Source organism: Helianthus annuus, chromosome 2 (assembly GCF_002127325.2).
Source record: "Helianthus annuus cultivar XRQ/B chromosome 2, HanXRQr2.0-SUNRISE, whole genome shotgun sequence".
NCBI classification, from domain to species: Eukaryota; Viridiplantae; Streptophyta; class Magnoliopsida; order Asterales; family Asteraceae; genus Helianthus; species Helianthus annuus.
The window spans coordinates 18,647,084-18,661,970 of record NC_035434.2 but is presented as its reverse complement, the minus strand read 5'-3'; the positions used below and the strand labels follow the sequence as shown (position 1 = coordinate 18,661,970).

The 14,887-nt window shown below is 38.0% G+C and overlaps 1 protein-coding gene across 1 annotated transcript; it reads left to right on the top strand.

Moving 5' to 3' along the window:
* Positions 1–4,864: 4,864 nt before the first annotated feature.
* Positions 4,865–6,588, top strand: LOC110911879 (vignain). Its single transcript, XM_022156531.2, has 3 exons — positions 4,865–5,310; positions 5,544–5,782; positions 6,153–6,588. The coding sequence occupies exons 1-3, from the start codon at positions 4,869–4,871 to the stop codon at positions 6,540–6,542; spliced, it is 1,071 nt and encodes a 356-aa protein (XP_022012223.1). The 5' UTR covers positions 4,865–4,868; the 3' UTR covers positions 6,543–6,588.
* Positions 6,589–14,887: the final 8,299 nt, after the last annotated feature.

Sequence of the window (14,887 nt, the reverse complement as noted above, 5' to 3'; positions counted from 1 at the left end):
CGTTGCATCGGGATGATCAACTCCAGGCCCATGCGCAACCGTTTTTTTCTGCCCCAGAATTTATGTGGAAGGAACTTTTTGGGGAAGATCCCTCGGGTTCTGAGCCTGTGAAGACTACTTCAGTTAATAAAAGAAGAAATAGAAGGGCCCACATGGGAAGGCACATGCTTGTAATTCTTTTTCGGGTCCCAGTGCCCCCCGCTACCACGTAAAAGGCCTAGGTGTTTCGGTGGGCCTAAGCATTGGATCGACCTAGGTGGGCCTGTTAAGTCTCATGTGTCGGTTAGGTCTATTATTGAGCCCAATCCTGTCGTTGAGCCCAACCCCCTTTGTGCATCCTTGTGTTCTCTGTCTATTATCTTGGGAACATCCATAGAAGATTCCTTTGAGAGTAACTCTTTTGACCCAGAACCAAACCTGGATCCCCTGTCACGGCACCTGTTCAAATGTCGACTCTTGAGCCGGTTCTTGGCGAGGTTCAACCTGAGGTCCTGGGTGAGATTGACGCTACAGTAGATGTTGGCAGCAAAGTAGGGATTGATCTTAATGGTTTTGGGGATTTGGTTAAGGATGCAGTCATGGCTGAAGTCGCGGCTCCAGAGTTGTCATGAATTGTCTCTCTATTAACGCTAGAAGTCTCGGGGTGGACGGCAAAGCGGGTTGAATAAGGGGTTTAAAGACTGCGCATAGTGTTCAGTTTCTTGCTATTCAAGAGTCGAATTCCAAGGATCCGTTGCCGTGGTTTCTTCGCTCTTTATGGGGTAAATCTATTTTTGGTTTTGAATTTGTTAATCCGTTTGGCAGGTCTGGTGGATTGATTTCTATGTGGGACCCAGGGGTTTTCTCCAAGTCTGGGGTTACTAAGTCTCGTTTTATTGAGGATGGGGGTTTCAGCGAGTATAACATGGGAGGAAGTAAGTTTACCTTGATGACGGATTCTAGTGGTAAGCTCAGTAAACTTGATCGATTCCTAGTGTGCAGGGATTTTTTCAATTGGTGGCCGGATGCCTTGGTTTTAGCCCTCAAACGTGGGCTCTCTGACCATTGTCCGATCCTATTGTCGAAGACAAATTCCGACTTCGGGCATACTCCCTCTCGGTTCTTCAACTCGTGGCTCGAACTCCCAGGGTTTGAGGATTATGTGAATCGTTTATGCAGGTCGCTCATGTTCCACGGTAGGGCTGATTTGGCCCTTGCCACAAAGCTGAGGTGGCTTAAGAATCGTTTTAAGGCGTGGGTGGAAGCTGAGAAGAAGCGGAGGGATGAAAACTCCCGGTTGTTCCAGGTTATAATTGATAGGCTGGAATCTACTGCGGAATCGAGAGCTCTTTCTGGCGCTGAGTGTCTGGAAAGGTCGGATGCTAGGAAAGGCCTTTTGGAGGTTTAGCAGTTAAAAGCTATGGATGCTCGCCAGAAAGCTCATCTTAAATGGGCAGTAGACGGGGATGAAAACTCATCCTATTTCCACTCGGTTCTTAAATTTAATCAGTCTTCTAATCAAATTGTTGGCCTGTTGATTGATGGTACCTGGATAAGCGATCCAGTTTTTCTTAAAGACCATGTTGCTGAGTTTTTCACGACAAAATGTACTGAACCGCTTCCGGCTCGGCCTACCCTCTTTTGTGATGATATCTCTAGGTTGTCAGTGGCAGATGGGAACAGGTTGTTCGCTCCTTTTTCAGTGCTCGAGATTGAAAGGGCTGTGTGGGATTGCGTGGGGGACCATGCCCCGGGACCCGATGGGTTTAATCTGACGTTTGTTAAGCGTTTTTGGCGCGGGTTAAAAAACGACTTCGTGAATGTCTTCAGTGAATTCCATTCCTTGGAATCCATCTCGGAGGGTTGTTTTTCCACCTTTATAGCTCTTATTCCTAAGGTCAACGACCCTTTGCGGGTTAGAGATTTTAGACCGATAAGCCTTGTTGTGTGCATTAATAAGATCCTTTCGAAGCTCTTGGCTAATCGTCTTAAAGAAGTTATTGGGGGCCTTGTGTCGGAAGAACAAATGGCTTTCCTTGCTAATCGGGACATCCTTGACGGTCCTCTTATGGTGAACGAAACTATTGCTTGGATGAAATGAGTGAAACACAAAGGTATGCTTTTTAAAGTGGATCTTGAAAAAGCGTACGATTCTTTAAATTGGAAGTTTTTACTGTCTATTCTTGAGCATATGAGATTTCCTTTAAAATGGAGGAATTGGATAAGGGCTATTATTTCAGTGGGTCGATCGTCGGCTCTCGTCAACGGTTCTCCTACTCGCGAATTTTCTTGTGAGCGGGGTCTTAAACAAGGGGATCCCATATCCCCGTTCTTGTTTATTTTGGCTATGGAAGTTCTTTCTTGTGTTATGAAGAAGGCCTGTTCGAGCGGCATCTTTAAAGGTCTTAATGTCGCTAACAATGGTCCGGTTCTGTCTCATCTCCTTTTTGCCGATGATGTCCTGTTCCTTGGCGAGTGGAATGTCTCTAATGCGGTTTCCCTTTGACGCATTTTGAGATGTTTTTATCTTGTATCCGGCCTCAAGATGAACATTCATAAATGTAGTATTTTCGGGATTGGCACGTCACAAGTGGAAGTGGCGACTATGGCTTCTGCGCTCGGTTGTAAGGCTGGGAAATGTCCTTTTACTCACCTTGGGATAACGGTCGGGGGTAATATGAATCTCATTAAAAGTTGGGATCCGCTTGTTGAAAAGTTTCGGAGTAGACTGTCTCTATGGAAAGCCCGTCAACTTTCGGTGGGGGGAAGGACCACTCTTATTATGTCGGTTTTGAATGCTACTCCTACTTATTTTTTCTGTTTGTATCGAGCCCCGTCTCAAGTCATTAAGAAGCTTGAAAGACTTAGACGAAACTTCTTTTGGGGAGGGTGTGAGGATAAAGACAAAAAAGGTTGGGTGGCTTGGGCTAAGGTTATCCTTCCTTGTGACCAAGGCGGGGTAGGTCTCAGGTCTCTCAGGGATGCTAACCTAGCTATGTTGGCTAAATGGTGGTGGAGGTTCAAAACGGAACATCAAGCACTTTGGAGAAAAGTGGTTTGGGCGATCCATAGTGGGGGCCGGTCTTCGGATTTTATCCTTAGGAAGCTTTCTCTTCCTGGTACTTGGAAACAAATTGTTAACATAAGTGGCGATTTGGTGATTAAAAATATTAACTTGGCTCAAGCAATAACTGGGCTTGTAGGCCTGGGTGACTCTATTCTTTTTTGGATTGATCCGTGGCTAGGAGATGTTGCGTTAAAAGTTCTGTATCCTTCTCTTTTTTCGTTGGAAGTTGATAAATTTTGTGTTGTCGCTGACCGTGTTGTGCAAACCCACTCGGGAGTTGCGTATCACTGGCTTTGGGCTAGAGATGGTCTCTCAGCCAGCGATTCTATGGACCTGCAGACCCTGGTGGGCCAGCTGAGTTCTGTTACTTTGGGCCAAGGGAGAGATGCCTGGGGCTGGAAGCTTTGTAAGTCTGGTGTTTTTAACGTCAAAAGCCTTCGCGGTCTGATGGTTAAAGATACCAGATTGCAGCCGACATCTGGGTTTCATTGGAATAAGTGGGTTCCTAGGAAGGTCTCTTTTGTTACGTGGCGTGCGCTTCTTAATAGTCTTCCCACTTCGGATGGCTTAGCTCGAGGAATATTGTTATTCAAGACCCGGTGTGTCGTCTGTGTGGGGATTTCACTGAATCTATGGAGCACATTTTTACGGGATGTCAGTTCTCTCAATCGATTTGGAATGTGGTTTCTCAGTGGTGGAAGTCTCAACCGGTTTATATTTTTCAGTTTTCTGACCTTCTTAATGTGCATGATTTTCTGGGCGGCTCGAAGACTAGACGGAAAGTGACGCAAGCAATCATTTACACGGTGATTTGGAGTATTTGGAGGGCCAGAAACAACGCCTTTTTCAACGCGAAAATCCCTTCGGTAGCTAATGTTTTCGAGGAAGCAAGAACCCTATCGTTTTTGTGGATAAAGGATAGATCGAAGCGGAGGAGCCTTTCTTGGGAAAACCGGAAGAGTTTCAATATTGATAGTATGGGTTAAGTTTCCAGTTTGTTCGTTCTCTGTTTATCCTTTTTTTCAGTTTGTTTTGCTAGCTCCTTGCTAGTAGTCGTGTTTGTTTATTAATAAAGTTTTGGTTTTGTTGGCCGTTCAATATATATATATATATATATATATATATATATATATATAGAGAGAGAGAGGAAGGTTAACGTACATTACGGCTTAACGTACATCACGTACGACAGGTAATTACGCACGTTCATTTTAAAATCACGCACATTATAACTCAAAAATCCAAAATCACGCATGTTGAAACACAATAATCACGCATATTGAAAAACATTAATCACGCATGTTATAGAACAAATCACGCACGTTGTTGTACGTGAAGTACGTTAAGCCGTAATGTACGATATACTTTTTCTATATATATATATATATATATATATATATGTTTGTTAACACTATTAGAAACACTTAAAAAGGGTATGATTTGGATAAGGATTTAATGTTTGTCAATATTGAGTAGCATAACTTAAAAAATAAATTTGATTTTGATGCTCAGTTAGAAATTGGAAATTTTCTCATTTTTAGCAATTTAAAGAAATTGGAAATTTTGGAGGAAGTAAAGTTGAATTGAAAAGGCAAGCTTGTTTAAAATAGAAATAACCCCTCCCAAAAAAAAGGAAAAAGAAAAAGAAAACCTCACATATAAATCGAACAAAATGCATAGCCACATTCTCATTCACATCAAGTATAACCACCATCCATACTCTTGTCTTGATCCGAAATCCCCCCCTAAAAAGAAGTGAGGAAAGCACTATATATTTATAAAAATTTATAGATATCTTAATTTGTTTAAACCATCAAAGGAAATGAAGACGTTTGTTTTAATATGTTTGGTTTTGATTTTAGGCGTTGTGGAGAGCTTTACGTACCATGAAAAAGAGCTCGAAAGCGAAGCGGGTTTGGAAGCGATGTACGACCGGTGGAGAGCCCACCACAACGTGAAAGAAAAGAGCGAGGAGCGGTTCAATGTTTTTAAGTACAACCTGCAACATGTTCACAAGACAAACAAGATGGACAGGCCATATAAGCTGCAGTTGAACGAGTTTGCTACCATGACTAACCATGAGTTTGTTCAAACCTATGGTAGCTCAAAGATTGGGCATAAAATGGCACTCAGTCCACCTCGCAAGCTGAAGGGGGCGTATGCATGCCCCGATTTTCAATATGCCAATGCAACTGATCTTCCAAAATCAATTGATTGGAGGCTTCGTGGCGCGGTCGCCCCCATCAAGTCCCAAGGGCCGTGCGGTAAGTCCTTTACGATATCACATTATTTATAGATTAACTGTAGCTAGATGTTTTATAAAACTTCTTTTTTGAAGAAAGGGTATGAGTGGGATGATGGCCTCTATATCCACGATCTAGGACAGAGGAAATGTTTGCCCTCATACCACCATCCTACGAGTAGCTACGCTATAAGTGAGATTTTATTGTTACGTTTGTTGTTTTGCTTTATAATATTTTTGGGTTTGGTTTTACAGGAAGTTGTTGGGCGTTTGCTACAGTTGCTGCCGTGGAAGGAATAAACGCTATTAGAACGGGGAAATTAGTATCACTATCTGAACAACAAATGATCGATTGTGACACTGATGGAAGAAACGAGGGGTGTGGTGGAGGGATAATCGAGGATGTATTCACTTTCATCACTGAAAAGGGAGGAATCTGCACGGATGCGAGCTACCCTTACGAAGGTCATCAACACTTTTGTGATCCAAACAAGGTATGAATCCCAATTTTGTACATATGCTATGCATGCTTGTTATACATTTGATGCATGACCCTTTTTAAGGAACAATGGATTTTAATAATCCTAACTATTAGCCATTGGCCGGTAACAGTCCCAACTTCAAAAATAATCAGTGGTCCCAACTTTTGATATACTGTAAACCAATGGACCTTTACTAAACCGAAAACGACAAGGGGACCGAAAGAAATTAAGGTTATTAATAAAGGTCCGTTAGTTTACAATATATGAAAAGGTGGGGCCACCACTACTTATTTTTGAAGTTGAGACCTTTTTCAGCCAACGGCTAATAGTTTGGATTATTAAAATCCATTATTCCTTTTTTTAATTCTAATTCTAATCACAGTTTGGTCATCACTCGGTCACAATTAACGGCCAAGAGAGAATTCCTAGCGACGATGAAGTGTCTATAATGAAAGCAGTTGCACACGGCGGGCCTGTAACGATTGCCATAGATTCTCATGGTGAAAATTTTATGTTCTACAAAGAGGGAGTTTTTACCGGGCCATGTGGAGAGCAGGTCTACCATGCTATGACAATTGTAGGATACGATGAGACTTCCGATGGAGTACCGTATTGGATCGTTAGAAACTCATGGGGAGAGGGGTGGGGAGAGAAGGGATACATACGTATGCTACGAGGACCTTCAGCTCCACAACCCAGAGGGCTCTGCTTCATAAATGGGTTCCCTAAAATGCCTAGAAAGGACCCTGATGAACCCAATAATGAACTCTAGAGTAAGTTAAAAATCTAAATCAAAGGGTTAATAACATTCTGTTGCTCTTTCATGTCTTATGTCTTACTTTGTATTTAGTGATTGATCTCTTTGTTTATTAATAATTACATCGTCGATTGTTGTTTGAGAGTTTCCACTTTCCAAGTCTTTTGCTAAACAACCGCAACCAAAATCTACTTGTGCATTTAAAAAAATGGACTTCTAATTATACACTTATATCTAAAATAAATAAACGGTAAATTCCAGACTACGTTCCTTTACTAAGTAAGAGTCTCTGTCTTTTTCAGAAAAAAAAAAAAAATAATCTTTCTTGTACAGTAAAAAGAGGTAAATTCCAGACTACGTTCCTTTACTAAGTAAGAATCTCTGTCTTTTTCCGAAAAAAAAAAATAAATCTTTCTTGTACAGTAAAAAGATACGTAAGGAGACTATATGTGAGACATTTAAGCTACGACAACTCAAACAATTTTAACTTTGGTTATATTTATAAAACAATAATTTGATTAATATAATAAATTATGATAACCTGGTTGGTCCTCAAAGAAAACTAGCAAAGGAAAAATAAAATAATTAGATTTTCAAAAGGTTGGCCAAAAGCAAACTAACTAATACAAATAAAATATAAATAAATAAATATATAAATAAAAATACATTAACACATATGAAAATCTTTTGTGGGCATTGTGTGGCTGAACACCCCGCACAGGTTATGGGTTGGCCGTGCTTAACAAGATATTGTCCTTAATGCTGAAAGTTGGTGATGCTAAAGTTAGCTTTTATATATAACTAGAATTACGACCCGCCGCAATGCGGCGGGGATTCTTTAGTTATAATTAAGTCGATTTAGGACGCGTACGTTATGTTGAACCTGTCAAACGGAAAAAAATAGACGATGTAAAAACGTTCACCCACACACGCACGTTGCGTCGTGTTAACTCGCAAAATTTAGAATGAAACGTAAAAACGCTAAACCAAAGACGCACGTTGCGATGTGTTAAGTCACAAAATTTTGAACGAAGCATAACGTGAAAAATTTGCGGAAAATGAAAACTATAAATGACCAAAGTTGAAAGTAAAAAAATTGTAAAGATAGATTGCAAAAGATAAAAAGTTTTGTGTTAAAAGTAAAAAAAACAAATAGTTTTGGGTTAAAAGTAATTTTTGAAACACTTTTGGGTGAAAAGTAAAAAAATCGATTTTTTTTTTGAAAAACCCTTAAAGTCAAGGTTACAACAACCATATGCATAATCATTTTTTCTTTGAAAAACCCCCAAAGCCAAGATTACAACACATAAGTAAAAAAATCAAAGTGGTTAAATCGCAAAAGATGAAAACTTTTGAATTAGAAGTAAAAAATCAAATTAATCAAAGGGGTTAAATTACCATATATTAAAACTTTAAACTTAAATTGTCAAAGATTATATCTTTAGGGTTAAAAAGGAAAAAAAGATTAAAAATTTTAAACTTAAATTGTCAAAGAATAAAACTTTAGGGTTATTGTCAAAGATTAAAACTTTAGGGTTAAAAAAGAAACAAAGATTAAAAGTTTATACTTAAATTGTCAAACATTAAAACTTTAGGGTTAAAAATGAAAATTTCCATTTTTTTTTTTGAAAAACTCCCATAGCTAATATTACAACTTATATATGCATAGTTATGTTGCTTTTTTATAGTGTATTAATATATAGAGTTAAATGCCATTTTAGTTTTTGTGTTTAAGGACATTTTGTCAGTTTAATCCAAATGTTTCATTTTTCATCTATGTGTCCAAAAAGGTTTCACCATTTACCATTGCCATTTTAGTCCACTTAGTTAACTTCATCCAATTTTTCTGTTAACCAAAAGTGCAATTTGGTCATTTTATATGGCCGAATTGCCCTTCTAGTTAACAGAATTACATATAAAATGACCGAATTGCTCTTCTTCTTGATAGAAAAATGGATGAAGTTAACCCAGTGGAGTAAAATGACAACGATGAAACCTTTTTGGGCCCACAGGTGAAAAATGAAACCTTTGGACTAAACTGTCAAAATAGTCCAAACCATAGGGACTAAAAAAGCATTTAACGCATATATATGTAGGGGGCGCTAGAATGAGAACCACCTCGAGTTGTAAGAACCGCAAGAACTACTTGATCCGGGGCGAGGTGGACCAATTTTTTTTTTCAAAAACGTAGATGCATGTATTATAAACACATTCGTAAATTTTTTTTTTTTAAAAAAAAATGCCGTGCGTGTAGTTTTGAAAAATTTTTTTTTTTTTACGAATGTGTTGATAACACATGCATCTACGTTTTTGGAAAAAAAAATTGGTCCACCTCACCCCGTACGGTGTGGTTCTCGCGGTTCTTACAACTCGAGGTGGTTCTCATTCTAGCGGTCCCCTATGTATACATATGTACGGTGTGGTTCTCGCGGTTCTTACAACTCGAGGTGGTTCTCATTCTAGCGGTCCCCTATGTATACATATGTATGTATACATACATATATATATATATATATATATATGTATATATATATATATGTATATATATATATGTATATATATATATATATAGGATTAGGTTCAAGAGTGAACACTAGTGTAGCTTGCGAACTGAGTGAACTAATCCTGGTCTACACGGGTGTAGACCAATGGCTAGGATTTGATGTTGAAATACACTAGTGTATTTTACGATTTGCTGATGAGATCCTGGCCATACACGTGTGTAGATCAATGGCCATGATTTATTCACTCAGTTTGCAAATACACTAGTGTTCACTCTAGAACCACACCCTATATATATATATATATATATATATATATATATATATATATATATATATATGGTGGCAAGATTTAGGAAAAACGCCTAAAAGTGTGAAAACGGTGAGAACGCCTCTCATCTGTTGGATCAACTTTTTTTTTTTTACTTTTTTTTGCTAAGAATAAAATTCATTCAGCCTAAGGATATGTATTCAATTTCACTACAACTAACAAATTTCATTAGGTCCTTTGTTCAACAGCAGTAGGGGCGTGCAAAAACCATCAAAGAACGAAAAAGGGTGCCAACCACTTGCTAATATCAGTGTTAATGACCTGGTTCAGGATAAATCAAACATTAATTTGCAAGAAAGGGGAACAACTGCGGGTAACATACTCTCCCCTGCGATTCCTCATGTTGCTGCTCCCATGGATGTTGATGTTGAAGTCGTAATCCCAGGTTCCCACCTTAGCAGGGACAAACTTGTGTGATCAAGGAGCATATTTTGGTCGATTTCCCATCTTAGCCATCATAGTTTTTCACCAAATCAAAGATATTGAAGATGCAATCAACTGCAATCCTAGTGTTTGAAGACCGAATCATCAGCATGAGCAGCTAATTCCTTTGTGGTTTCTTCCAGGTGGACCAATTTTATGTGTTTTTATTGTACTTGAATTCAGTAATCTAAGTATTCGATGCTTTTTACCGTTTGATTTTTCTTTAAACCTTTGTTCTAATTCATTCAATCCCAAGAGTTCTAGTAATTGGGATATATTTGATAGGGATTGGGGTTGGTAATTTCAATTGATGTTCATATGATAACCTTCTGTTGTTTTGCAATCAAAGTACTTAGTCTTTGAATAATCACAACCTTTTAATTGAGTTACACGATCATGTCTATGTGATTGTTGCAATCAAACACATAATTGAAATCCATTTTGAGTCTAAAACCATCTTCTCTGTTATTGTTATACACTCTTTTTAGTAAGTCTTAATTTAGTTTAAAACACTCAAAAACCCGACTTCACATTTTTGCAAGTAGATCTTTAATACTTAATCAACAGACACTTTCTACCATACTCCTCTGGTTCGATACCCTACTTATTCTAGCTATCTAGTTTATTTAGGTTTTTGCATGACACTCATGATAGTGTTAGGATATGAGTTTGTTTGATTGTGTTGTTTAATTAAGTGATTAATGTAAAAATGTAAAACAAAGATGAATTGCAGCGGAAATAGAAAGTAGACTTTATAACATAATCAAAGAAGAATAGCTTTCAGCAAACATGATTTCATTAATCGAATGATTGTATGAATTATAACAATTCAACTATGCATGCATGCACTACTAAACTCCCCCTCGGCCTGAGCTCACAATTAGTTCGTACAAGATGAATGGGGAAAGAGAGCTGATAGAATAGTACATGTACTGTTCTATTTATAGTACAATCCTAACCACTGAGCATCTAATGCTGACGTCACCTAGACAGTGACATCTAACAAACTAACAACCTCTAAACACTGATACAAGAAAACACTGTTACATTAAAAACCTGATAAGTAAAACACTGATACACCTATCCGCTGTCGATGCCCAAGCACTGATGTTCCAGATCAGTGCTTTCTTCAGTGGTTGATCAGGCGTTTGAATCAGAAGTGCTTAGTCTTCATCAGTTCTTTGACAGTCAGTAGTTGTTAGGTCTTCAGTCTTTATAATCAGCAGTTCTTTGTTGAGCAGTTGTTGAGAGGATCAGTACTTTGATTAATCAACTGATAGAAGCACTGCCATTAGAGGAAGTTTAGAATATGCATTTACTTATTGTGGATCAACTGTTGAGAACCAGTTTTGGCTTTCAGTATCATCTGTTCTTCTGGGTTTGATTACATGGGCCAACAATCTCCCCCTAGAACAGATGATGCCAAAACACTTCCTTATTCCTGATCTTTATTCTCTCATCAGTTTTTTTCCCTAACTCGCCCTTTGAATTGCAGCTCAAAGTTAAGAGAATCTTCATCATCCCCATCCTTGTGAAGTTGAAGTTCCAAAAGATCTAGGAGATCAGCTGCATCCAGACCTAATACATCCTCCCTTGAAATGTGTTCAACTCTACCATTGGACTTGAGCAAAGTCAATACATGGGTATTTTCATCAGACTTCCACTATAGTATTTTTGAGTCCAAGGGGTTCCTAGGGAGAGACTTTATTTGTGATGAGTTTGGAGATGGAGGTCTGCTTGTCAGCCTTTGAACCGTTTCAGCAAGTTGAGCTTGAAGCTTTAATGAGGCATCATCTAAGCCATACAAGATCTGATTTTTGATAGCCTGTTTCATGATTTCAGCTTCTCTCTTTGCATCTTCCTCATCCATCTCCATCTCCTTCTGTCTTTTTCTTTGATCTAAGACATGGGCGGATAAGATAGGATGCGAACAGTGTTTTCAGAGAAAGGGCTTGCTGCTGTGTCTTATCAGTGGTTTGATCTTTATACATTGGCTTCTTTGGAGCTGTTGGATTAGTTTCTATTAGTTTTTCCAGCTTATCATATACTTGATCAATATACTGCCTCGACCACCTTGAAATGGCCCTTGAAGACCCATACTTAGCTGCAACTAACACAGCTCTTTTCCTCTTGTATTCTAAAGTAAGCTCTACACTGGATTTCTTGAACCTGTTCCAGATTGGTGAGAGACTTCTTCATCTGAGGATCATTCTTCATTCTTTCAATTCTGTTTGCTTCTTCTTTGAGAGCTGTGAGAGGCCAGTCTTTGAACTGATATTCTTTGGCAGGGTATGGTTTGTATCTCATGATAAGCTCTAAGAGATCTTTCCTTAGTTTCTTTTGAAGATCAGTATTGGGTGGAAGATTTGACATCTCCTTGCTCAAGACTCTTGCAAAGTCTTCCAGTTTCTTGACTTTACTTAACCCATGCTGTATTCGACTTGACAAGTGAAACACCCTTCTAAAAGCTTTCGGAAAGGACATTAATTTCATACTAAAATTTACAAAAAATTCGGCATGACCCATTTGTAAATATGACGATTCTGTGTTTTAAAACAATTAAGACTTTTACGTAAGGAGTTTCAACAACACACTTTAATTAACAAAATGTGTCTAATGCATAATTTCCAAACCTTCCAACATGTTTTCATACATAACCATTTTCGAAACCAAAAACGGACAAGTTTAAAAGATTTAGATACAACCCAACTTACTAACTAAGTTTTGACAAAATATGAGGACAACTAAGACCACATGTGTTGAAAATACATTCTTCCCAAAAGCTAGAACCATACAAAAACTAGATGTCTTCGGAAGCGCTAGATGGGCATGAATCGTGTATGTTCGTTCCAAGTTCGCCATCGCATCTAAGTTGCGGATTTACCTACATCAAGCATCAAAATTTTAAACTCGTCAGTTATGTTAATTTCTAGACTTGTAAATCGAAAATTAATCCCTTTTTAATCATTCATCTCATACGTGCATCTTCTTACCCCATGAAACGGGTAAAACATACTATCTCAAAATTGAGATATAACATGCCATTCTTATCCCGTTGAAACAGGCATTTTCATTTGAACGTAACCTTCATTCGTTTCGTTTATAACGAACGAATACATTCCTTTCAAACATATACATACACTCAAACCCATGAGTGACGGTTCGAGTATATTTCATTCATCCATAACTTATCCGTTAGTAACGGATAATATCATTCATAATATAACTTTCATTCGGTTCGTGCAACTCGTTCATAACAGATCAAACCATTTACTACTTAATATCACAAACTATCATAACTATGGTTTTAGCACAAATAACAATTTACTAATAGAATTTAGCAAGCGTAAATGACATACCTCGGTCTTGTGCTTCTTCCGTTTTCCTAGTATTTGTACCTTCTTCCTTCACGCCTACATCAACATATTCGTTCATTATTTTAGTTCAACCAATTCCATTCTATCATTTTCTATTTTACACATATATTCATCTCATAAGCATTTCATCGAACACTTGGTACGCATCGTATTTAAAGCATAAGGTACAAGTATATAAGGCATGTCTTTACTAGTTCATCTTCACATAACATTTTCAATCAATCAAGTTTATATAATTCTTTCATCCTACATCAATTTATTTATCATTTATGTATTACAAACAAGCTTATACATCTAGATTTCACATGTATGGTTCTACTTGTTCATCATACTTTTACTAACTTCTATCAAGTGGGTTTTTGCTACAATCTTATCAAATCAGCATAATCGAACATCATTCATGCCCTATTTTGTAGTCTTAACTTCCAATTACACAAAAGTTTTACATAAACTCATGATTTTGGTGAAACCCTGTTAGGATCTGAGTTTCTTTTTGATTGTGTTTTGTTTGATTAATTAAGATGATGAACAAGTAATTGCAGTGGAATATAAATGCAAACAAACTTTCACCACAATCAAACAGGAGAATTGCTTTCAATCACACAAGTTTATCATTAAACCAAATGATTAAATTTATTTAAATCTTCAATACAATGCATGAATGAATTACTAACTCCCCCTCAGCCTGAGCTCACAACGGATTGTTCGTACCAGATGAAAAGTGGTGAAAGAGCTAATAGAACAGTACAGGGTACTATTCTATTTATAGGCACGAGCAAACCACTGAAGCATCTTGGCTGACGTCACCATGAAAGTGACATCTAACCTCCTAACAACCTCTAACAACTGACCTATTACAAATACTGCTCACTAACTACTGATTACAATACATTACAAAAGGAAAGACTAAACTACTGCTTTATCCTTCCACTGTTGTGACTCCAGTAATACTTTGTTTCTTCAGCAGTGCTTGACCCATAACAGTAGATTGATCATCAGGGCTTTAGTCTTCATCAGTCTTTATACTTGATCAGTTGTTGTAAACCAGCAGTTGTTGTAAAAAGATCAGTGGAATGAGGATATCAGTTGTTAGAACCACCTTCAAGGGGAGAGAATGCAATCCAAACATCTGCTTATTCTGGATCTACTGCTCTGATCCGGTTTTGGCTTTAATCAACTGTTCCTTTGATAGGGTTCAATCCCAACAATCCCCCCTGGAACAGAAGATGCCAAAACCCTTCATTATTGTGGAACTTTATTGCCTCATCAACAGTTCCCTTATTTGTTTGTCAGTTTTCCACTTTAGTATTTTTGAATCCAGTGGGTTTCTTGGGAGATTTTTATTCGATGAGGTGTTTGGAGATGGTGGCCTGGTAATGATTGATTGAGCAGTGGTTGAAGTTTGGGCAGACTCAAGTCTATCTTCAATCATCCGCTTAACCCCTTCTTTCACAAGGTCATCCTCTGCTTCCTGATCTGCTGCTGTTAACCTATCCATCTGCTTTTGTTTCCTTCTTTGGTAAAGGATGGAAGCAGGTGGAGTAGTAGATCTCCTGATTTCTAGCTTTTGTGGCTTTTCTGTAACCACTTCTTTAGGATAATTAGGCTTTTTTGGAATATTAAGATTTTTCTTCCTTAGTTCTTCCAGCCTTTTGTAGGATGCAAACACTTTATCCTCTGACCATCTTAACACTTGATTTCTGGACCCAAAATCAGCTGTAATCAACT